Genomic DNA, 23,974 nt, shown 5'->3' on the forward strand with positions numbered 1-23,974 from the left:
ATAAATTAGATGTCAGAAATAGAAAGCATCGCCCTGGCTGGTGTAGCTCAGTGGATTGAGCATGGGCCTGCAAACCAAAAGATTGCAGTTCAATTCCCTGTCGGGGCACATGCCTGGGTTGCAGGCCAGTTCCCAGCAGGGGCCATTTCCCAGCAGGGGATGCACCAGAAGCAACCATACATTGAAAGAAAAAAGAAAGAAATAGAAAGCATAAAACAAGACATCCTTGACTAAGTAGTTTCATACCAAAGTAAAATAGTTTTCTAAAAACCAAAATGTCTAATAAAATGATGTAAGAGATTTGCTTGGAAATATTCTGCAGTTAAAATTTATAATGTTTAATAAATAATAATAAATGTTTTTATGTTCTAATAAATCTATCAGATCTTAGGACTGAGGGGAAATTTGTTATTTTAAATTTCTGTTTATATTTCTTTGTCTGCACTTTTAATTTTCAGCTCGAAGACGTGATGTCCATTTGTCAAAAGAACAAGAGAGCCGCCTTCCCTGTCACTGGCTGAAAAGTAAAGGGGCCCACACCACCATGGCAGATGCCCTCTGGCGCCTTCGGGATTTGATGCTCCGAGACACTCTCAACATTCGCCAAGCATACAATCTAGAAAACCTTTAATCACATCTATTATATTTCTTTTATAGAAGCATAAAGAGTTTTGTGGAAGAGTAGCCATTTTAGTTACTAGGGGTCGGGGGAGGAACAAAGGATAATTTTTATTCCATTTTACTGTACATCACAAGGCCATTTTTATATAAGGACACTTTTAATAAGCTATTTCAATTTGTTTTTGTTATATTAAGTTGACTTTATCAAATACACAAAGATTTTTTGCATATGTTTCCTTTGTTTAAAACCAGTTTCATAATTGGTTGTATATGTACACTTGCAGTTTTATCTTTTTACTTGTTGCTGTGGAACTGAAACCATCAAAGGTTTTGTCTTGGATTGGGGTTTTTGGTTTTTGTTTTTATAAAAGAACAGTGATAAAAATACACACACACACACACGAGTTTACAGATTAGTTTAAGTTGACAATGAAATGTGAAGTTGGTCCTAGTTTACATCTTAGAGAGGGGAGTGTACTTGTCTGTTTCATGTGCCTGAATATATTAAGCCACTTGGGCAAAAAGTGAAGTGAAAGGTTGTTATTTAGGTTATTCGTGTTTGGCAGTCACGCACGTTTGCTGTTAACTCCAAGGCTCGCTGCAGAAATCGGAAGTCAGTGCTGTGCATCCTTCTGCAGCTGGTGCATCTCCCGGACCCTTGGAGGGAGAGAGTGCTTTTTCTTGTGCTGAGTTAGATTATCTATGGTGTCAGTTATTTTTACAGAAATGTGCACAACCCTGAATTATATTTAGTATTGGCAGGTAAGTTTTAAGGGTACTTTTGATCCATTGATAATAATATACGTTAGATGATTTAAAATTTTAAATCTCTTCCACTGAAAAACATTGAAGTTCATCTTGAAGAAAGTACTGAGGTGTCCATGGAGGTGATTTATTTTTAAACATAACACCTAACTAACATAGGGAAGGGAGTGCATAACCACATAGGAGCTGCATCAGAAGCATAATTGGAAAAGGGTAGATCGCCTGCATTTGCAAATGTTTTAGTATGCTTTGTTTCCTCGTCAGATGTGGCTGTTTTTTCTTCTAAGTTTCATCATTGTAATTTTCAACCAGAAATTTAAGACTTTCTAAAATATTTAAAATTTAGCTTATGGTTTTGAATTTCAAGAGAAAGGAATCATAATCTAAGAAAGTGCTCATGAAAAAGACCATTACAGATCCCAGACAGTTGTGTTTGATGACCCAGTCTTTCTTATATGACCCTAAAATAAAACATTTGGAGGCAGTGTGTGATGCTCAGTCAGGTAAAAATACTGTTCCATCAAACATGGAACAGTATTTTCTAGGCATGTTGGAAGCCCGCTTTATTGATTGTAACAAGGTGGTTACCATTGTGGACCTTCCAGTACTGTTTATAAGCTGAAAGAGTGACTCTCAGAGAATACCATTTTTCTTTTAGTCTGGTGTGAATCAATACCTGAATAGTTAATTACCATTCTTACTAAATCATGGGGGAAGAAGTGTAGAATGGAAAAAAATCTCTTGTATCTAGAGAGAAGGCCCTCGTAACTGAAAATTGCCTATAGTCAACCACTGGATCTCAGTTTGCATCAAGTATTTTAAATAATTCTGAATTTTTAAAAATGTATTGCAATAGTATGTCAGTACCTTATTGTTAAACTGAATCAGATAAATCTTCAGTTCCTGGTTATTTGGGCCATCGAATCATCATGAACTGTATAATACAATCAGATTATTTTATTTCTAGACATCCTTGAAATACACCAAAGAACCTGAAATTTAATTTTGGTTAAGTTATTTATTTATTTCATGCACCCATTTGATTTCCCTTTATAAGGTCTGGATGAGACTTCTTGGGAAGCCTCTAAAAACTTCACTGTGGGCCACGTGGGGCATCAGAAGCCAGAGCACTCCTCCTCCGGGCTCCTTCCCAGTGTCTAGACGTGCCGTAGAGACCGTAGAGCCAGCCAGGAGCCTCCCTAAGGCGGTGCGGAGCCGGGCCAGAGGGCCCCTGGGCGGGCCCTAATTAAGTTTTTCTTTAAAAAATAAAACTATTTATTTTAGAATCATGTCTTTCTGTATATTAACTTGGAGAATATTGATTAGTATTTAGGATATAAGATTTGAGGTCAGCCATCTTCCAAAAAAGAAAAACCAAAAAAAAAAAAGTCCTGATTTAAGAAAGTACAAGTTAACTGTTCTTTTTTTCATGAGTTTAGGAATTCTAGTGATATGGCTTAGAAAGCATAATGGCCTAAATATTTTGAAAACTAAGTTCATGTGGAAAAGAATTGTTTATGTTTGAGGGAAAAACCTAGAGGTTTAAAATAATATGTCAGACAACCGATTTAAAAGGCCTTGTTTTGTTTTTGAAACCCCCTTTCTCTTCCTATGAGGAAGAATTGAGAGGGGACAATTTGTTGTGTAAAATCTACATATTGGTGGCGTTAATTTTGGAGCTTGAACATTTTCAGACCTGATTAAAACTTGGCTTATTCTAATTTCTGTATCAAAAGAGTTTTAAGTGGTAACTAGTCTTATAACATGTATGTATCATATGTTTGTTCATCAAAAGCTTTTTAATCCAAATAAAAATGGAGTTTGCAAAGTGATTTGGATTAACCAGGTTTGGTTGTTCTGTTAAAGCTTGTGTCAGATACTAGTTTCAGGCAGGTTGAATTCCTGCAAGCTTTGATTTTATGCTGACAGTGATACAGCTGCTAACGTAGGGGAAGAGAGCTCCAGTGGAGAAGTCATTGATCCAGACACTGCTTCAGGGCTCAGGCTGCATTAACACAGAAGCTGAATGTAGTCACACTGCAATCTGACGTGCTCTGTGCCAAACCTGTCGGGCTGGCAGTCAAAGCAATTCCTAACATGTCCTCAGCATGGTCAGAAATGCAGGTTTAAGTTAAAATTGAAATTACCGATAGCAGAAGGTAATAAAAGCATGTCCTAGGCATAAAACAGTGTAACCAGTTTCAAATAGTCAGCTGTCTGGCCAGAAGAGGCAAGTGGCCCACGTATATCTTTAACATGCTTATAACGACCACACTTTTAATAGAGAGAGTTGGTAAAATCAACCAGCTGTTTTCCTCTAACATCACTTTGCAAATCCCTGTGGTTCTGTTCTCCTAAGAGTTTAGGGCTATACTACCATCTAGGCTCATGAGTATGTTTTGAATGATCACTGATGTATAAACATTCCAGCTAAACACTATGAGCAAACAAATACCTACTCCTAAGTATTACTGTGTTCTTAGGTCTGTGCTAGGTCAGCTGAAGGAAAGTTCAGAACCAGACTGTTTCTGTCTCCAAAATAGATGTGTTCATTGGACTGCATATAAAAATGGCAAATTTCACACATGTGTGAAGATTAAAGATGGATAATGTTCTAATAAGAAATTATATTGGAAAACAGTGTTCCAGGTGTTTTTTTTTTTCTTTAAAGAGGTTACTCAGTGTGGAAAAAAATTACAAAAAGATTAATGTGATTAAGTTTCAACGTCAGAGATTTAGACAAAGCTTCCAAAATAGGAAACTAGATGAACAAAATTATGTATGCCATTTAGGTACTTTATAAGCTCAGATTATCAAGTGAAGCTTCAAAGCCCACATTCTTTCCCCAACACTACAGTAAGGGTAGATTTCTAGCAAGCAATGCTAATCAGGCTTTTGTCATTCTAGACATTGGGGGGGGTTAAATTCTGAGTTATTAAATTTTTTGCCTTGACACTAGGAGGCACTGCAGTTTTATAATCCATGTATATACTAAGAGGAAGGACCTTTAAATTATTGAAGTTCCCAACTTAAATTGCTGTAGTGTTGGGTAGAGTAGAGTCATATTCCTTAGAAGGGCTAACAAGTTTTGTTTTGTTTTGTGGCAAACTTAAAAAGCTTGCAATTTAGCTAACAAAGATTAGTTCTTACAGCATCCAAACTAATGTGCTCTGAAAGTGTCTTCAACTTAGGACAGTAATTGCTTTGCTAGTCTCCTTGCCTTGAAGTCAGAAATTGCCCTGTCATCTTCAGAGGTTTGTTGTTCTTCAATAAATCAACACACTAATATATATTAAGAAGAAAACTCAGGGAAGGTTAACACAAATTTCAAGCTAGTGATTCTCTAGGATGGAGTCAAAAAGGTGGGCCAGGGAAGAAACCCACAGCAGACATAGAAGTTAGCTGCTGATTTTATTAACATTTAAAACTATTCTTTGTAAAAGGTGTGTATGTTAATAAATATTCTCTGTGGTATCATTATTAAACTTCTAGAACTGGGGAAGGGGGCACACGGAATAAGGCCATCTAATTAAGAGAATCATAGCACAATTTTAATTTCTTATGGAGCAGTCTAATCAGTAAAATGCCTGAGTTTTGGGGTTCCCCAGCAACTCCTGAGGTGATGGCAAGTGCACACGAAAACCACCTTCCTTTCCCTGGTGCTGTCTGTTGGTTATCACTGGTCTTCATACTCAGTCCAACTCTGGGGTGTGCCTCTGAGCTTGCTGTAGGTGGTGCTTTAGTGAGCTAGAGTAATCAGCGGCTCTTTATACTGAGTTGCTTCTAACATAAATGGACTAGCTTAAATTGGGGGTTGGGGGGAAGCCCCTGCAAAATTTAGGAAGAGATGTGATTGTGACAGATTGTTACTGGATAGGGGGCCTGGCCCCAAGTGGGTCAGCCTAGGGTCAGCCAGTAGTGTGTGGGTTCTTGACTTCATGTAGGAAGATTTCATGAGTCCAGGTGACTGTGAGGGTACATTTCTTACAGCTGGGAAGAGTGAAATAAGGGAGGACTTAGCATAGAAGCAACAGGACTCACTGGGAAATCAGAAAAGGAGGCCTTGGAGATGGGATTAGCCTGGGATGGGCTGCTGCTGCCCATTGCTCCCCTGGTTACCAGTCTCATCTCATGGGGACCCTTAGAATTTAGGAGATACATGCCTGCAGGGAAAGGAGAGGGAGAATGGAATGGCATGTGTTGCTCCCCAGAGTAAGAGCTGGTGCTGGGTCCTTTGTCTTCAGGGTTGTATTTCTCTTGTAGGCAGGAGAGACCTCTCTTTAGGGGAGGTCTTGGGGAGGTTTCAGCAGGATATCATCAGTCTTCCAGGTGTGCTGTTTCAGGGTCATGGTCTCCAGTGATTGGTCACTTCAGGGCAGTTTATTAGTCATTGCAGCTGGTCCTGGCATTGCACACCTGTTTGCTGCTTTTCTGGTCCTGGAGTTGACCTGTATCTGTAAATTGCTTGGCCATCTTGTTAAGCTATCTTTCTGCTTTACTGTTCCAGTTGTCCTGGCTTACTAGCCTATCTCAAGATAATTTGTTTCTTATTCATGAGAAGTAGAAACTATTTTGAAACTACTGTTCTTTAATATGTAGCTATTTTCTTACTTGAAGAAATGTAGGATTGGTTATCAAAGCATAGGAAGATGGCTTTGCTTTTTCTACCAGCTGACTCAAACTTATTCTGGGTCAAATTGGAAAATCTCTGCCAGTAGACTGAGCCTCTGATTTAGCGTAAATCTATAGTTGCTTTACACAGCGGAGTTTCAATTTCTTAGGCAAGGAGCAGTGTCTTTGTATTATGTAGCAGCTGTTTGAAACAAGGTCCTTCTCACACACGGGTGTGAAGCCTGTTGCCACCCCCCACCCAAAGGACGCCTAACCCTTGTATGTTAATGGAGCCAGTCAAGGGAAGGGACTGTAACTTTTTAAGAACTTGTAACTGTGATTAATGTCAGTCAGGAATTCCCATCACCCTAGTTTACAAAGTGGCTGCCGGCAGAAATGTCATCTGCATAATTATCCTGGTTACAATGATTCTGTCTCCAACAAAGTAAGATTTCTACTTAGATCTTTTAGATCCATGATTAAATCTGAATTCTGCAAAAAGTAAAAAACTAAATTACAAACAATTCAGACTGCACTTCAGAGCATCCTGATTGATCCTTGAATTGTTTGGAAAATAGTTCCTGGACTAGATTCAATGGGTAGGTATTTTTAGGAGGAAATAGTTTTTCCACAGGTGCTATTCCACAGTGACCTTGGAAATAAGTATTCAAAGTAGAGTTAGGAAAACTACAAAATTTCTTTGTTAGACAGCAGTTCTTTTTTGTTGTTGTTACAGCAGTTCTGTGTAAGAACAAAAGATCTGAAAAGTACATTATTTGTATTTTACAAATTGAGATTTTATTCTTGAAAAACTGCTCAAACTTTGGTTGAGAACAGAGGAGAGTTCATGACCTTTTTGCCCGGGGCTGCTTTCATTCCATGGAATGGTCTCAAAAAACAGCAGCTTTCCTAACGGAGAGGAAGTGGCATCAATTTGGGGGGTAGGAGAAAGTCTGTGACTTTATCTACTGAAGGTGGCCAAGATGGAGGGAAATGAACTAGGAAAACCTGCAACTTTACTAACCTGATGTTGCAGTCCTAGTTTGGACAACCAGCAGATCAGTCAGATTTAACTGGGAGAACCTAAAAATGAGGAAACCGTAGAAAGGCAACATAAGTCTCCCCCACATAGCTTGCTGCTGGAGAGCTACCAACACTCGTGGGGGAGAACCAAGCAATCAGGGCAGTGACAGATTGCAAATGGGCAAAGGAACTTTCCGAGATGAGAGTAGTTTCCTAAAACTAGATTTGAGTTTGAATTGGAACATTTACAATGACTGAATTTTGTACCTCAATGGAGCTGTTTAAAAAGTATCTTTGCTTATTAGAAAAAAACTACCATTAGTAGAATCAGAAGACAAACTATTCCTATATATTTGTTTTATATTATCACAAAATAATACTCAACACTTACTGAAGACCATTTTTAAAGATTTTTTGGGACTTACTGATTTGAGTCCTGGCTGGTGTGGCTCAGTGGATTGAGCGCTGACCTGCAAACCCAGGGGTTGCTGGTTCAATTCCCAGTTGGGGCAGCTGGGTTGTAGGCCAAGTCCCCAGTAGGGGGCACTTGAGAGACAACCACACATTAATGCTTCTCTCCCTTCCTTCCCCTCTGTCTGAAAATAATTTAAAAAATATTTGATTTGAGAGAGAGATGTTTATTTGTTGTTCCACTTATTTATGCATTCATTGGTTGATTCCTGTGTGTACCCTGACCAGAGACAGTACTTACAACCTTGGCATATCAGGACAGTGCTCTAACCAACTGAACTACCCAGCCAGGACCTGAAGATCATTATTAACCAAATATGTACTTTACTAGTTATTCTAGGTAGGATATTGGCTATTACATAATTATATTTTTCTTTTTGTAAGATCTGATTGTTGTATTCAACCATTAAAATGATACATCGTCTTTTATGAAAGACTGTCCATTTTTAAAACTTTCTATACACCAGAATGAATTTCAGTAAATTACAAGTTGTTGAATTACTTTTTAGCTGTCAAGCGTAATAGATGATCAAAAACAAATAAGAGCTAATAGCTGTGGGAATTAATAAATGTAAAGCTGTCTCTATGGCTAATATTTCACCTTTTATTGAAGGTAGTCAGAATCAAATTAACCTCAGATCAGGTCTTTGTATCAGACACAACTCTGGATCCCTCTCCTTGCCACATGTACAGAAATGCCATTTGCTGGCAACTACTGAATGCAAATCCCTGACTGATTAAATTGCTTAGAACTTATGCTGTTTCAAGTTTCTTTCTCTCCTAAGAATGTAGAGCACAAATTGCTGTAGTTCAGATAGACAACTGACAGAGATGTCACTTAAGTAGAAGACATGGGATGTAGTTTTCCAAGCAGGTTCACCTTCTCCAGCGCAAACCTGATAGACAGGTGAGTGCCATCCATCATCAGTGAATGGGAAAGGAGGGATTCGCTGGAATGTTAGCAGTGTGCTTTTTGGTGGTTGTGTAAATCACAGTTTACATTCAATGTTGTTTTGTATTAGTTTCAGGTGTATAGCACAGTGGCTGATCACACACTTCACGAAGTGCTCCCCCTGACAAGAAAATGAGTGTATTTTTTAATGAATGTATATTTTTAAAGAAGTTGAAACCAGTAAAATTTCACATTCACTTTATTGATTGCTGGCGTCCAGTCTCCGATGCACCTTCCAGCCTTCTCTGATGCTGCCTTTCTGATGCTTTTCGACGGTAGACGTCATCTGTATGCAACAAAAATTTACTTAGATTTTTAAGAAACTGAGGAATTAAAAATACTCAGAGCTGAGTAATTTAACCAATAGTCTAGGTCAGTCACTCTATTTGAATCTCAGTGGTAATGTTTAATTCAATAAACAGTTTAAAACGTGAGTTAAATAAGGCTGTTAATGGAGTTCTGGACTGCAATAGCAGGTGAGAGTCTTCAAAAATAGGATCATGTCCTAGCACATCTCTTGGCAATGTTTTAAGATTTTAAGGCTTCTCTTACCTCCTTATCCCCCACAATTTCTATTCTGAAATCATCCTTCCTAACTGAAACCTGGAGCTTAAAGGCACTTCCTGATCCGTGGCTCTCCACTGCTCCCTGCCCCACACCTGGGAACTCACAGTAGGGAGCTGAGGGCCGGTTCCTTGTTCTCTGCTGCTGCTTTTCCAGACTGCTGATTTGCCATTCTCCTCCTCTGGGGCTTATGCCATTTGCCATCTTCTCTGCACTGGCACCTGCTCTCCATCACTCCCTTTCAATCACTGAAAAGAGCATCTAGCTCAGGCTCCTTGACCCTGTCCTGTGCCACTGTCCCAGGCATCACCACCTCCCACAGGGATAGAGCACTAGCATCCTTCACCTCCCTGCCTCCTCCACACAACTTCCGCCACCCCCTGGGGGTCTGCCTCTGAAGTAATAGGTTCAATCTGCTCTGACCACACCCTCTAGTACCTTTCTAGCCCTCTGTCTTGGACCTTTACCAACTTCTTCCCCAGGCCTTGAGGACCCCCTAAGCCCCCTCTCCTCCTCTTCCTGCCCAAACCAGCTGAAATTCCCTCTCTGATCAATGTCAGCTTCTTGACACACCTTCAAAACCCCAACTACAGAATAACCTAACTTCCTTTTCCAAGCCTCACTGTTTTGCTTTGCACTGTGGGGCCAATGATGTGTCTGACTGGGTCCACTATGATACCAGACCATCCTGTTTCCTCTGCCCGGACCCTGACCCTTTCTTAACCACCCCCAAATGGCCATGAACCCTTACCTCCAGAGAAAAATCATCAGAAAAGTACTCTCCCGGCTAACTGCCAAGGGCTATTACGATTGCCATCCTCTGATCCCATTCTTTCCCATGCTCCCAAGGGCCAAGGTATGTCCAGCCTCCCTCCACCCTCTCTTTCCTGATCAGATTTGCCTATCTTCAAGTCTCTCCCCTGGTAGGGGAGAGGGGACTTACCTCCCATCTGCAGTCAGCTTTCTGAAATGCCTGTCTTCTGAGATAAACCCTCCTGGTTCCCCGGCTTGCCTCTCTCGATCACCCTTAAAATGCTGGGGTTTGACTGACTTTCATCCTCGTCTGCTTGTGAATGACCCACAAACCCAAATCTGTGGCCCAAATCTGCCTCCTCAGCTTCAGATCTGTATAATCGTCTCCACGTGCAAACCATCTGATCAGCACATCCAAATGGAGCCCGGGATGGTCCTACCCGTGTTTCCCCTGCCCCAGCTATCCTACCACTTGAAGCCTCCAATCCTTGTCTCCTGAGTCCACTCCATCACTGAGCCCTCCCTGTCAGGACGACCTCTTGGGTGTCTCTCAGCTCCATTGTTTCTTGGCATCCCTTCTGTCCCCACCAAAGACCAGGCCACCATCTCAAACCTGAGCAAACACACAGCCTGTGTTCCTGCTGGTCTCCTCTCCACGAGAAGCCATTCCCTACCTGTGTTAATCCACTGCCGCTTAAAACCTTTCAGTCCTTTGGGATTCATCCTCGGTTCTCCATTCTCTTTTGGACCTGCCCAGGCACCTTTCTAACCACTTCATCCCTCCCTCTGCTCACCTGTTTCAGCCCCTCAGACAGCAGCATACTTTCACACCCATGCCCCCATGTCTGCTCTTACCACTGGCATGAGGCACTTTCAACTTCACAAACATTCCCCTCATCTGACTGACACCACTCAATCTTCAGGGCCTACCTGACATGGTCACTCCTGGAAGCCTTCCCTGCACCATCTAGTCCAATTGAAGTGCCTCACCCAAGACTCCCACGTTCCCCCCACTTTCTCCTCAGAGCAACGGCCACACTCAATAGTAACTGTCTTCATGATCTGTCTCTCCTGTTAAGAGTTCTGGAGTGGAGGACCCTCTGCCTTGTTCATTATATCCTCTCATCAGTGCTCATTAAAAATTGATAAATGGATGAGCCTGGCGGGTGTGGCTCAGTGGATTGAGAGCCAGCCTGCAAACCAAAAGGTCGCTGGTTTGATTCCCTGTCAGGCCACACACATGCCTGGGTTGCAGGCCAGGTCCCCAGTTGGGGCATACAAGACAACCGGTTGATGTATATCTCATGATCAATGTTTCTCTCACACATTGATGTTTTTCTCCCTCTCTACCTACCTTCCTCTCTCTTTAAAAATAAAATCTTTGTAAAAGTTGATGACTGGATGGAGAGAAGGAATAAATATCTAAAGAGAGCACTAAGATAACTTTTTAAATGAGGGTTGGTAATTCACAAGTGATAGTGTTTCTGGAGGGACAAAGGCAGAAAGGGTCTAGGGGTTGGGGAAGTCTTCCCAGAAGACAAACTAGCCTGTCCAGAGCTAGTGCTCAGCAAAGCAATGTCAGGCATTCTGTTCACAGTGCTGGGCCCTGGTGCCAATGACTCTGCCTGTAAAGACTGTAGTAACTGGCTAAGTCAGGCAGACCAGCCCCCTCCAAGGGTTTGGACTGAAGAGTCCCAACAGGGAACTAGCCAGTTAACAGGAGTTTCCATGAATCCTCGGGATCCCACCCGCTTCTACCCTGCTGTGAGCAAGTCTGTTCCTTAGGCCCAATGTCCCCGGCAAGCTTGAGAGGAGCATGTCCTGAGTGAAGTCACTTGCCCTCCCCTCAACGTGTAGACAAGGTCTCAAGGTTGGACACCAAAGTGCCTTTGTTGCCCCGCCTACAAGAGAGCCCGGTAGGGCTTCAAGGGCCCGCCCAGTGAACAGAACCGCATTTGCCCTGCTGACCAGGTTGAAAGCAGTTCAGCGCTCTGAGTGGAATGAGTGGTCTGCAACTAGGAACGAGTGTCTGCCAGGAAAATAGGTCTTATGCCGCCTCTTGCCTTCCTGCAATGAAATGAGGCTGCTGCATCCCTACTTACAGAAGGTCTCCTGGCCCACGCGCACTTTAATCATGATCCACTCCATCGTTCCTCCCAGGACAAAAAAGAAGGGCAGAAACCTGTAGACGCCGAATCGCTGCTTTCCGGGCACCCGCTGCAAAATCCGCCTCACCTGGGCCCTGGAAAACATGCCCGACCGAGGTCGAGGAAAGGAGTCCGGCAGAACTAGGAACAACGGGAGCTGCCTCGGCTCCAGGACTGAGGCGCCCGGGTGGAGCCGAGACGTCCTGCCCGTCCTAGCCCAGCCCGGCGGTGGGACTTGCAGAGCGTTCGCCGACCTGCCAAAACGCCAGCGGGAAAGAGCTTCACAAGCAGCTAGCAGCTAGAGTGGCTCCACCAATCAGATCACGGTAGGGCATTAGGATTCGCCAGTAGCCAGCGGTGGAATGCGCGTGCTCTGTGAGACCCAGCCCGGCTTAGCTCGCGCACGCGCCTGGGCTGTGGAGGCCGGGCGGTGCAAGGGGGCGGGGCACCGACGTGGCGTTGCCCCGCGGGGTACCGTTGTCCGCCCCCTGTGCTGTTAGTTGCCGCGAGTTGGAAGCGGCCCCCCTTGCTCCGCCACCGCCATCTTTTTTCTTTAAGTCCCTCTAGAAGTGAGGGCCCTCTCCGATGGACTAAACCTGCACTGCACTATAATATAAACTGCAATTACGCAACTCCTTGTAGTTTTTTGAGGTCTTATTTCTAAAAATAAGAATTTGATATGCCATGTTGAAAGCTGAACCTTACCATTTTTACAACAAAAGTCTAGGTAAGCATCTGGAGACAACCCTAAAATTAATGTAAGGTATCCTGTATGGGGCACTTACCGTTATGCAAGGACTTGTACATGCTTTTTATGCATCATCTCATTCAATAATCACAAGAGCAGAATGATTTAAGAACGTGGCTCTTACCAAACCATATCCCTCCTCCACATATATTCCCTTAGTCTGTGCCTCAATTGCTACACAATATGGGGACCTTCCTGTGATACTGTTAGGATTTAGAGATAATAAAAATAAAGCACTTGACACAATGTCTGAACCATAGTAACTAATCAATTAAGATTAGCTGTAGCCCTGGCTGCTGTGGTTCAGTTAGTTGGAGCATTGGCCCATAACTGAAAGGCTACAGGTTCCATTCAATTCTGGTCACGACATATACCTAGGTTGCTGTTTTGAGCCCTGGTCAGGTGTTTATGATACCTGGTACCCACGCACCAACGCACACAGGAGGCAACCGATCCATGCTTCTCTCTTTCCCATCCTCTCTAAAAGCATTGAAAAAAATGTCCTCGAGTGAGGATTTTTTTAAAGGTCTAGCCATAATATGATGATGATGATGTATTGAGCCCTAGCTCTTTATATGTATTCCATAGCTTACTGAACCTTGCCTCTTTTTCATCATCTCCTTTTCTAATTAGAGAAGCTGAGATTAAGCCAGGTAGAAGCAGAAATCTCACTTGAGAGCCTTTGCTTTTGCTGAGTTGTGCTTGCTGATGTCTTTAATGGGCTGTCACCCCATTGCCTATGAGAAGGAAGACAACTATTAGACAATCTAAGAAAATCAAACTAAGAACCAATAAGAGTTTGACGACATGGACACAAAATCTACAAAAATAAGCTGGAAAATAATAGTGTAAGTATGGCCTTGGGAAATGGTCGTAGAGTCTGCAGCTGAGCAGCCCTGCCTGAGATGCTGCTCTGATAACCTGCCTCCTTGGAGGCCATCACATCCAACCCATTCACACACATCCATTTAGTGATCATTCCCATCTCTCTTGGTGACTTTGGGGGCCAGATACCACAATGCCCATCTCCTGCCCAGTTGAATTTTACGTATGGCTAGTTCCCCAGTTCCCACCTAGCTCAGGCCTTCAGGTAGACACATCCACCCACCCACCCACGGGCCCACCTTTGGGTTTCCACCCTGCATCAGCACCTGGCCCAGGGTTTTGCACATTGTAGGTCTTCATCCAGGGTACAGTGGATACTCCAATGTCCCATACCCTTAGGAAACAAAGTGTCCAGATGGCCAGCTCCCCATTAACAGGGCCCATCCGGGTTGATTAGGCCTCAGGGCCCAGTGGATGAACTGATACACATGCAGACTCAGAAAACGGATCTGAATAGAAGAAACAAAGGTGGAGAGTGGTTTAAAGCGTGAAAGACAAGTTTCGTTGGAAACTCTAGCGACGTTGCTTGAAGAGACGAAGGATGTCAAGAGAGGACCTGCAGGAGGAAGCCAAGATTGGGGCGAGTCGGTGCAGCCATTTGCTAAGGCCGGAACCTGGCAGGCTCATTGCCTCCTGACCCACCGCCCTAGAGCGCAAAGCCTAGTCTTCAGGCGCGGAGTTAAAACGGGTCATCTGGGTGAAGTACAGGGCGGAGACTGCCTCAGGGTCGCCGGTGCTGCGGGTCTCACCTCACGTGAGATGGCACCTGGGAGCGTGCAGTAAGGGCTCTTTATTCGCTGACCGCGTGGAATGGATCAGCTTCTGGTCTGCGGGCAGAGCTAGTCAGGGGCCGGAGGAGGGGAAAAGGACCCCACAGCATAGCTGGGGGAGGGGCGGAGGAGCTAAGGTCAGGAGGACTAGAGGTGGAGGAGGGGCGGAAAGACCCGGGCAAGGACGGGAAGAAAGTGGAATGGGGGCCGGGGTGAGCCCGCAGCGCCTCAGCCGTCTGGACCCTCGCCGGGACGGCCGTTCTTACACCCTCCGACCTCCCGGGAGCGGGACAGAAGGAGTCTCCATCGCCACCGTGGCGAGTAAAGGGGGCGCAGAGGACTCCGCCGAGAAGACTCGGGGGAGGGGGGAGCTGGGGAGCCCGTTCAGCCCAGTCTCGGGACCTCCCGCCCCCCCGGGCCAAGGGGCGCGCCCATTGGCCGACCGGGCTCCGCGCGCCGCGCCCATTGGCTAGCCGTGGTGAAGAGCACGCGGCCACCGTGGCGGGCTTGCAGTCGGAGGGTGGTGGACGGGCTGACCGGCCGAGGGCTCGGCGGGCGGCGCGCGGGCATGGTGGGTGCGGGGCTGCGGGCGGCCGCTCGGCGCTGGCTGCCGAGCCCAGGCCACGGTGGGCCGCGAGCCGCCTCGTCCTCGTCCTCCTGCTCTGGCTGCGGCCCCCCAGGTCCCGGCGCCCACTGCCCGGGCGCTCCACGCTCTGCGCCCGCCCTGGCACCCGCCTGTGGCGCCGAGCTCAGCTCGCACCTGTGGGCTCGTTACCAAGACATGCGGAGACTGGTGCACGGTGGGTGAGCCCGAGTGGGGCGGGCTCCGGGGGGGGAGGTGTCCCGCAAGGCAACCGACGCGCGCCCAGACGGTGGACAGAGACCTAGCGCCAGGGCACCGCCCCCGAGCGGTCCGGGTGCCGCTCTTCGGGGGTAGCGCCCCAGTGGGTCTCGCTGAGGCTCCGAAGGCCAGACGGCTCTCCGGGGGAGATTCCTTTGGATTATGAGCGGGAGGCCTCTGGGGACGCCCCGACGCCCGGAGCAGGAGAACGGGTGGTTTGTTCCCTGGCTCCGTCTACAGGAGCTGGGGGTTCCTGAAGCAGACGCCAGAATATGGGGCTCCCGCTGTCTTTCCTCGGGGTCTGGATCTCCGTGAAGTCGCGGTGGAAACGCCCCCAACCCCTTGTTCTCCTAGAGACCCTTAATTGGTGTGGTAATAATCAGGGACAAAGCTAGCTAGAAGCACTGGCCAGAACAGACCCCTGAGGACTGGCCTACGTTGGAGGACTCCGACTAGATTTCCAAGACACCTCTCGATTACTAAGCCCTGGAGGCAAGGAGCACTCCGACCTAGAGGGGAAGGAAAAGGGAGACCAAATAGCTCCAGCCCAGAAGGATTGCTGCATCCTTGGCCAGGGCATTCACTAAACCTCTTATAGCCTCTTTCCGTCTGCAAAATGGGCTGAGGAGGCCTAAAGCCTCCTCTCAGAGGGGCCAGGCTGAGGCAGAAGTATCTGCAGAAAACAGATGTGGTTGGGTCTTGGCCCTATCACTCTCCAGCTTGGTGTAGTGTCCAGCAAACCACACCTCAGACCCTCAGTGTGTTAGGGCAGCGATTTTCAACTGGCGCTCTGCAAGAATTTTTAAAGTATTTAATACCTGACTATTTAGTCTTGGGCACTGACCCCCTTTCCTTTAGATTGTCAAATTAAATGACAATAGCCATCTAGTGTCAATGAATCAAAATTGTACTTTTTTTTGAATTGATCAACAAAATTATTTTTTGGTGTGCCACAGAATTTTAGTAATTAGCTTATGTGTGCTGTGAGACAAAAAAAAAAAAGGTTGAAAATTGCTGCCGTAGAGTGTAAGACACGATCCTGGGGCTTCTGCTACAGGGTTGTGGAGATGACTCAGAAATACCCAGGCCTAGGAGGGTCAGAGGAGCTTGGGGGGGGGGGGAGTAACAGCTTTCATTGATGAGACAAAGTAGCCGGCTGGTCTGCAGTATCCGAGTGGACTGAACTGGAAACTCCATGCTAACTGTAGAAACCTGGGACTGGGAGGTGGACTGGACTTACCTCTTGAGGCTCTGAAGGCAAAATGGTTAAGACGCCTGAGGAATGATGATTTTGAAGCCTATGGGCCTCTGTCAGGATGTCACCACCTCACCCTCAGCAGAAAGGGTAGGCCTGGGATGCTGTTTAAGGAGATGTCTTTGCTTTGGACCTGGTTAAGACCCTCTGTGGAGCAGCTTGAGAAGCCTACCTAGTAGGTGTTGGGGGGAGGGATCTAGTGAGTTCTATTGGGCTTTCTCTCTCAGGGCCCACGTGGGTCTTCAGATATTCAAGAAGCCCCCCAAGCTCCTCTTGATGTGAAAAGGTCAAGGTCGTTTCCAGAATGCCAGGGTGAGTTCCAGAATGAGCCATCCTTCCTGGACCCTCTAACCCCAGCCAGCCTAACTCCTGTTCTGAAGGGAGGAGTGGGATTCTGGGCATTAAGGTGTGCTTTGAGCTAACACCTTTAGGCAAAACTTTGCTAGGGAAACAGGCCTTAAGCCAGCCCCTACCTGCCCCTCAGCAGAAGACTAGACTGAAAGACAAGTGGGGTGACCGAATTAAAATCTCACCTCCACTGCCTACTGTTGGATGGTTTGGAGCAAGTGACTTTACCTCCCTGAGCCCCAGTTTCTTCCTCTGTATGATAGAGGAGTAAGTGTGACCACTTCACAGGACTGGAGTAAGGACTGAACAAGATGAGCCTCTTAGGCACCTAGCAGCAGCTAGGAGGGTGGCACCCTCAAGTCAGCCTCATGGCTGTCATGGGAGGGGTTGGCCTTGGTTGCTGAAACTGGGGGCTAAGGAGGAGAAAGGAGGAGCGGGGGCTGGGCATTGAGACCAGTGAACTTGGAAGGCCAGTGTGGGTAAGGCGCGTTTTGCTCACCTGGCCCTGTGCACCACAACAGCCCTATAGAAGGGTGTGGGACCTTGAGGCCCCAGAGCTATGTTTCCTTTTCTTTTTTTTTTTTTTTTTTTCAGTCCAGAAGTGGGTTCAGGAGGCCAGGCCCTGTGGGCTGCTTCCTCATCCTGCTTTGTTCCTAGGAGAATTGTCCATCCCTGGGAACATCCTCAAGGGCAGAGGTGAAAGCCTGGACTTGGCCAGAACTCTGCCCCCAAGGAGCTGTATTGCCAAGCCAACCCCTCCCCTCCTGGGAACTACTGGATATGGCACCAAGAGTCACAGCTGATACCCAGGGACTCAGGACCATTTGGTGGGGAGGTGGGGGGAGAGCAAGGCCCAGCATCATATTGATCTCAGAAGCAGCTTCCTAAAAGGCTGAAGTCAGCTGTATCTCACGTGCATCCAAAGTGAGAAGTGTTTGCACCCAGGAATTGTCTTCAAAGCAGCTGCTTTGTGCTGCACCAGTGGAACCAGTCATACCTGTTCCCCCACCTACACCCTGCACTTGGCTCCAAAAGAAAGGGGGTAGGGGCAGAGCCTGGGAGCTCATCAGCAAGGGTCTGCCTCTGAGCACAGGCTGCCAGGTCTGACTGCATGGCCAAGGGCTTCTGCTTGGAGAACATGACAGACTGGCTGAAACAGGAATTCCCTAGAGGCTTGGGCTTCAGCCACAGGCTAGAGGTCTCAGGAACGGCGCCCAGGCTAGGCAGTGCCCTATTCACCTTGTCTTGCCTGCTCCCTGCTCCCTGCTCCCTGAGTGATGCAGAGAAATCAGAACATGGAAGAGACAGGCTCCAGAGGTGCATTGCCCTTTTAATCCTGCATTTGCCACAGGTGCAGAGTGGCAAGCTGCACAGAGCACAAGCCATAGGACCCTCTTAGTAATTCTGTAGGTTGGTACAATTATTATTCCCCCTTTAGGGACAAGGAAACAGGTGCAAAAGGTGAGGTGGCTTTCCTAAAGTCATGGCCATGAAAAGGGAAAAGGAGAGCTTGGTCTGGTCTCTCCGACTTAAAAACCTATGCCCTTTTCCCACCCACCTCCCCCACTGTACAGATGAGGAAACTAAGGCAGAAGAACTTGGCATCCCAGAGCCCACTCTGCACAGTCTCCCACTTGGCCCCTGTGGAACAGACAGGGGCTTAGAGCAATTACGACTGCATCCTCAGAAGGGAGCAGCCTGGGTAATGGCCCAAGACCCGACATCACACGTCCTGCCTGTCGTAATTAGCAATGTTCCCTGGCTAGAGGCAGCAAATGTCATTATGTGGGCTGGCAGGCAGCTTAAATCCTATTAGGCCTTGCTTCTAAGGCTGGCAGGTGCTCAAGAGCTGGGAGCATGAGTGGCAGAGGGCCTACCCAATACCTCCCACTTCATTAATGTTCCTGAGCCCAACCACAGCTTCAGGCAAAGAGGAAGGGGTCAGTACCTAGCCATGTAGCTGATGGGGCTTATGAGAGCCTGGAGGAGACACAGGCTTGGTGCACCTGGTAGGCTGCAAGTGATGGTGTATGTAACCCAGGGCCCCACAGGTCATTCCAGCCATTGCCAGCCCTGCCTAACCCCAACCATGTGACCCTGGGCAGATGACTTTTTTCTGAGCCTCTGCATTTGATTACATGAAGCATTGGGCTAAGAGTACCACGCTAGGGTGTTTTATGAGGCTCCCAGAGCTGGGCACCTGGAAAGTGCTCAGCAGCCATTTGTGGCTTCTGCGATCATCACCCTCACACTCACATCTTTCTGTAGATCTCCTGCCCCCCGAGGTGTGCAGTCTCCTGAACCCAGCAGCCATCTATGCCAACAATGAGATCAGCCTGCATGATGTCGAGGTCTACGGCTTCGACTATGACTACACACTGGCCCAGTATGCAGACTCACTGCACCCAGAGATCTTCAGTGCTGCCCGCGACATCCTGATTGAGCACTACAAGGTGAGGCTAGCCAGACTGGGTCCCCAGGCCCTGGGGGGCAGGTGGCTGAATTGATCCCTTGAGGCAGTTGCCCAGCCTGCAGGTGTGGCAGTGCGACTGGTTCAGGCCTGGTCTGCTTTCCCCCAACAGTACCCAGAGGGTATTCGGAAGTATGACTACAACCCCAGCTTTGCCATCCGTGGCCTCCACTATGACATTCAGAAGGTGAGTGGCTAGACCACCAACTTCCCCTGACCCCTTCTTACTGGTTGTGTATCAGCCCTTTTCTCAGTCCCCCATCACCAGTGGAGTGGTGGCCTCTCTCACCCTTGGCCTCTTAGCTGTAGCTTCTTGGCATGTAGATGATCCCCTCGATGCCTCCCATTTGGGGCTTTGGGATTGGAAGGTGGAAGAGGCTGCTCACGGTTGATGGCATACCCCTTCCTCACCGCCCATCCGCTCCCCTCGTGCCCCCAGAGTCTTCTGATGAAGATTGATGCCTTCCATTATGTGCAGCTGGGAACAGCCTACAGGTCAGTGCTGACTCTGCCCTGACCCCACTGTAGTCCACTCCTCCGGGTCTCCCCTCTCTTCCTCACCCTGCGCTTCAGCCTACGCTCAGGAACACTTTGGACTGATGACATCTGTGTGCCCATGCAGGGGCCTGCAGCCTGTGCCAGATGAGGAGGTGATCGACCTGTACGGGGGAACCCAGCACATCCCACTGTACCAAATGAGTGGCTTCTATGGCAAGGTACTCACTCTGCTATTGCCCAGGGCAGCCCACTCAGTGATCTCACTGTGGATGCTAGACACCTGGGAGGCCATGACCACACCTCTCGGCACAGGCTGCACCCCTCCACCAGTGTCCCAAGGCAGAGTCAGAGCCACCGGCCTCCAGAGCTGGGGTTCGTGGGGCTGGAAGGGTTGCTGAAGCAGTCACCCCCTCCCCAGGGTCCCTCCATCAAGCAGTTCATGGACATCTTCTCGCTGCCAGAGATGGCACTGCTGTCCTGCGTGGTGGATCACTTCTTGGGCCACGGCCTGGAGTTTGACCAAGCGCATCTCTACAAGGACGTAACGGTGAGGATGCTGGGCCTGCTTAGGGTGGCAGGGAAGGGGAAGTCCAGCGACATCAGGGCAGGCCCTCCTGGTTCCCACTGCACCCTCACTGTCCCTCCACCACCCTCAGGATGCCATTCGAGACGTGCACGTGAAGGGCCTTATGTACCAGTGGATCGAGCGGGACATGGGTAAGGGTGGACAGTAGCTACCTCAGCCTGCCCGGGCAGGATGCAGGACTGGCTCTCACAAACGCATCTCCCCCTGTCAGAGAAGTACATCCTGAGAGGGGAGGAGACGTATGCTGTCCTGAGCCGCCTGGTGGACCATGGGAAACAGCTGTTCCTCATCACCAACAGTCCTTTCAGTTTTGTGTGAGCCCCACCCCACCATGGGAGGAGGGAGTGGGGTGGGCACCAGGTAGGGGCAGGCTGGCCCCCCTCAGACCACCTGTCCTACCTCTGTCCCCTTTCTCCCCAGGGACAAGGGGATGCGGCACATGGTGGGTCCTGACTGGCGCCAGCTCTTTGATGTGGTCATCGTCCAGGCGGACAAGCCCAGCTTCTTCACTGACCCCCGCAAGTATGGGCCTGGCAAGGGCGATGGGGTCAGGGGTGGAGAATAGCCTCTGCTCACTGCCCTGTGTGCTTGGGGTGGGGGGTGCCCTCTTTCTGGCACGTGTCCCATGTGAGCAGGTGGGCCTTTGCAGAGTGGGATGGTACCCAGTTCATGGTCTTGCTGCAGGCTGGAAATCAAGCCCTTTATCCCCCACCCTAGGCCTTTCAGAAAACTTGACGAGAAGGGGTCGCTTCATTGGGACCGTATCACTCGCCTGGAAAAGGGCAAGATCTATCGGCAGGTGAGTGCCATCTGGGTGGGATTAGCACCGGAGTGGGTGGGGGGCACACAGTTAACCGAAGCCCCAGGGGGCAGCAGCGCACTTCCAGTGCACATCTGCTGTGAGTCTGTTCCCTCGGGCCGTGGGCCTGTGTCTGGGGCGCCAGGGAAGGACACAGGGCCCAGGCAGTGTCGAGGACTTGGCCTGTGGGTCAGGATGCCTGCATCTGAATTCTCACTCTACTCCTGGTTGGCAGAGGGAGCCTTGCCGAATTACTTAAAAGAGATAAATAACTTGAGCTGTCAGGGTCTTAGACTGGCCAGGCATTCACTAAGTGTCCGATAAATAGCAGTTATTACTTGAGGTTGAGCACTGCTGCAGCCAGACAAGCCTGTCTGGGGTCCCTGAGCTGAGCTGGGCGGCTGGCAGGAGTGGCTCGTGGGCCTCTAAGGAGACCTCTCCTGCTGGCCTGCTCGGAAGATGCGAAGGGGCGTGGTGGGCAGTCGCAGAGGTGGCTTTCAGCTAGAGGTGATTAGGCATTTGGCTCTGGACGGAATGCGGAAATCCCGGCTGAGCTGGTGAGCAAGGCATCTTGGGGGTAGGGCATCCAGAAGTGGGGGGAGGGAGGAAGCCAGCAGTTGGGCCAGTGGCTCAGCCACAGGGAGCAGCCTCAAGGTACCCCGTTGGGAGGCCTGCCCTGCAGGCAGTGCTTCCACCCCTGTACACTGCTCTGTCACCCACCCTGCTGCCCCCGAGGGCACAGACTCTTTCCCTTAGCTCTGAGGGTCACATTCTCCCTTGTCCTAGCATCTTGCCTGAGCCTGAGGAAGGTCATGCACCTTTGTGGGGAGCATGTGACTTCCTTTGGCAGCTTTCAGACTTTCCTTTGTGCCTGATATTCTGAAGGGTGTGTGTGTTTTCGGTCTCACTGGGTGCTTGTCTGTCTGCTCTCCCCCTTCTCCCCTCCCTTTCTGTGTCTCCTGTTGCTGGAACCTCATACTCCGTCCTTCCTGACTCAGCACCTGTACCTCAAGAATCTTTCTCTTGGTTCATTCAGGGCACATCCACTCTGCCTGTCATAACCTCCCTCTTCTGCAGGGCCCCCTGAACCTCAGCCTCTCCACCTGACCTAATTTCAACAACGAAGTCTCTCACAGCCGCCTGTGCCCCCACGGCTTTCATCTCCCTGGGCCTCTTGTGCACAGACTGCTGTAGTAACTCCTTTTTGCTGGATATCAGTTCTCCCCTGGGGTGTGGGCTCCTGTCCCAAAGCTGCTACACCTCCTGCTCTGAAACCAACCCACCCCCTACCCTGCCCCAAGTTTCTGCTTGCCTGGGAGCTTCCTCTGTTGTGTTTGAGCCTGGCTGAGTTTTTTTTCCTCCAGCTTTGGAGCAGGAGAAGCAGATTGCCTCGCAGTGAGGTCTGCCATTGGTCTGTTGGGTCCTTCTGGGCTCAGGCCAGGGAGGCCAGGAGGACCTCAGGGCCATGGGGTTGCTGCTGCAATTTGTTTTCCACAAAGAGTGGACATGGTTCCTAGCTTGGGGTGTGTATGAGCACACACAGGGAGCAGGGAGTGGAGACCCTAGAAGCACAGGGCACCGTGCCAGGCCTATAGGAGACCTTCCTGCAGCAGGCAGACCCCCTTTCTGAGAGTGAGGCAGAGGTAGCAAGGGCCAGAGCCCAGAGGGGACAGTGAGGCCACAGGAAAGGGCAGCCAGCATCCGGCCGAAAAGGCCTCACTCTTGGAATTGGGGAGAATGGGTAGGGAGCCAGGCACGCTTCTGGCAGCATGGGAACCCCCCCGGCACACGGGCTCAGTGGTGTCCCCCGCCTCCCCCAGGGAAACCTGTTTGACTTCCTGCGTCTGACAGAATGGCGCGGCCCCCGCGTGCTCTACTTCGGAGACCACCTCTACAGTGACCTGGCGGTAAGCAAGCACAAGACTGGGCCGTGGGGGGCCAAGCGGGGCCCCAGCTGGTGCTGAGCCTTGCCCCCCCCGCCCACCAGGACCTCATGCTGCGGCATGGCTGGCGCACAGGTGCCATCATCCCAGAGCTGGAGCGTGAGATCCGCATCATCAACACAGAGCAGTACATGCACTCGCTGACGTGGCAGCAGGCGCTCACGGGGCTGCTGGAGCGCATGCAGGTGCGGGGCTGGCCAAGATGTCCCCGGGGAGGGACCGGGCACCACCTGGGCATGCACATCCAGAGCACACCTTGTTTCCCCCAGACCTACCAGGATGCCGAGTCACGGCAGGTGCTGGCTGCCTGGATGAAGGAGCGGCAGGAGTTGAGGTGAGCAGTGTGAGGCCAGGGCAGGAGTTTCCCCCTCCGGCCCCGTCCTGTGTGGCCCCTCACGTGCCCCATGTCTCCCTCCCCAGGTGTATCACCAAGGCCCTGTTCAACGCACAGTTTGGGAGCATCTTCCGCACCTTCCACAACCCCACCTACTTCTCGAGGCGCCTTGTGCGCTTCTCCGACCTGTACATGGCATCCCTCAGCTGCCTGCTCAACTACCGCGTGGACTTCACCTTCTACCCACGCCGCACACCCCTGCAGCACGAGGCACCGCTCTGGATGGACCAGCTCTGCACCGGCTGCATGAAGACCCCCTTCCTTAGTGACATGGCCCACATCCGCTGAGGGCACCTTTATTGTCCAGGACAGGCCCCAGTCCCTCTTGCCCCGCCCACTCTGGGCATTTGTCCAAATGAGCAATAAAGTGGTCCTCCCCTGCTTCTGTCTTCCATGTGTCACTTGACTGCAAGGATCCTCTGGGTGTCAGGGAAGTCCTCCTCCAGTAGGGAGTCCTGCAGGGAGGACCATGTGTGGCTGGGTTGAGACCAGGCTGAGGACCCACTTCCCCATTCCCCCAACCCCTGCAC

General features: G+C 49.1%; 4 protein-coding genes across 31 annotated transcripts in view; 2 read left to right on the plus strand and 2 right to left on the minus strand.

Annotated features, from left to right (window-relative positions):
• PBRM1 (polybromo 1) overlaps window positions 1-3,218 on the plus strand; it is a 135,808-nt gene extending 132,590 nt beyond the window's left edge. For all 26 annotated transcript variants that reach the window (XM_053669360.1, XM_037134696.2, XM_037134694.2 and 23 more), the window contains one exon: window positions 459-3,218. In XM_053669360.1, the coding sequence (XP_053525335.1) occupies window positions 459-631 (173 nt within the window). In that variant the 3' untranslated portion in view covers window positions 632-3,218. The remainder of the gene's footprint in view (window positions 1-458) is intronic.
• A 5,406-nt stretch (window positions 3,219-8,624) lies between these two features.
• Window positions 8,625-12,214, minus strand: LOC119041425 (small integral membrane protein 4). The gene is made up of 2 exons (XM_037134715.2): window positions 11,863-12,214; window positions 8,625-8,729 (listed from the first exon to the last, which is right to left on the minus strand). Exons 1-2 carry the CDS (start codon window positions 12,011-12,013, stop codon window positions 8,638-8,640), a joined length of 243 nt encoding a protein of 80 aa, XP_036990610.1. The 5' UTR covers window positions 12,014-12,214; the 3' UTR covers window positions 8,625-8,637.
• Window positions 12,215-14,834: 2,620 nt separating this feature from the next.
• On the plus strand, window positions 14,835-23,825 carry NT5DC2 (5'-nucleotidase domain containing 2). The gene is made up of 14 exons (XM_037134799.2): window positions 14,835-15,110; window positions 19,023-19,207; window positions 19,337-19,411; window positions 19,664-19,719; window positions 19,847-19,940; window positions 20,141-20,269; window positions 20,379-20,439; window positions 20,520-20,622; window positions 20,729-20,830; window positions 21,026-21,107; window positions 22,928-23,014; window positions 23,095-23,235; window positions 23,320-23,384; window positions 23,471-23,825. Exons 1-14 carry the CDS (start codon window positions 14,879-14,881, stop codon window positions 23,730-23,732), a joined length of 1,674 nt encoding a protein of 557 aa, XP_036990694.1. The 5' UTR covers window positions 14,835-14,878; the 3' UTR covers window positions 23,733-23,825.
• Window positions 23,707-23,974, minus strand: part of STAB1 (stabilin 1) — a 31,332-nt gene continuing 31,064 nt past the window's right edge. For all 3 annotated transcript variants that reach the window (XM_037134801.2, XM_053669208.1, XM_053669207.1), the window contains exon 69: window positions 23,707-23,899. In XM_037134801.2, coding sequence (XP_036990696.2) covers window positions 23,843-23,899 — 57 coding nt within the window. In that variant the 3' untranslated portion in view covers window positions 23,707-23,842. The remainder of the gene's footprint in view (window positions 23,900-23,974) is intronic.

Source organism: Artibeus jamaicensis, unplaced genomic scaffold, assembly GCF_021234435.1.
Source record: "Artibeus jamaicensis isolate MK-2021 breed Jamaican fruit bat unplaced genomic scaffold, CSHL_Jam_final contig_519, whole genome shotgun sequence".
In the NCBI taxonomy this organism is placed as follows: domain Eukaryota; kingdom Metazoa; phylum Chordata; class Mammalia; order Chiroptera; family Phyllostomidae; genus Artibeus; species Artibeus jamaicensis.

Excerpts from the sequence above, each read along its gene's own strand:
- LOC119041425 (XM_037134715.2), bottom strand. The coding sequence starts at position 12,013 with ATGTTTTCCAGGGCCCAGGTGAGGCGGATTTTGCAGCGGGTGCCCGGA. Across the intron at positions 8,730-11,862 it reads CGTGGGCCAGGAGACCTTCT|ATGACGTCTACCGTCGAAAA; the intron begins GTAAGTAGGGAT and ends TGTTGCATACAG.
- NT5DC2 (XM_037134799.2), top strand. The coding sequence starts at position 14,879 with ATGGTGGGTGCGGGGCTGCGGGCGGCCGCTCGGCGCTGGCTGCCGAGC. Across the intron at positions 19,720-19,846 it reads CAGCTGGGAACAGCCTACAG|GGGCCTGCAGCCTGTGCCAG; the intron begins GTCAGTGCTGAC and ends GTGCCCATGCAG. Across the intron at positions 21,108-22,927 it reads AGGGCAAGATCTATCGGCAG|GGAAACCTGTTTGACTTCCT; the intron begins GTGAGTGCCATC and ends CGCCTCCCCCAG.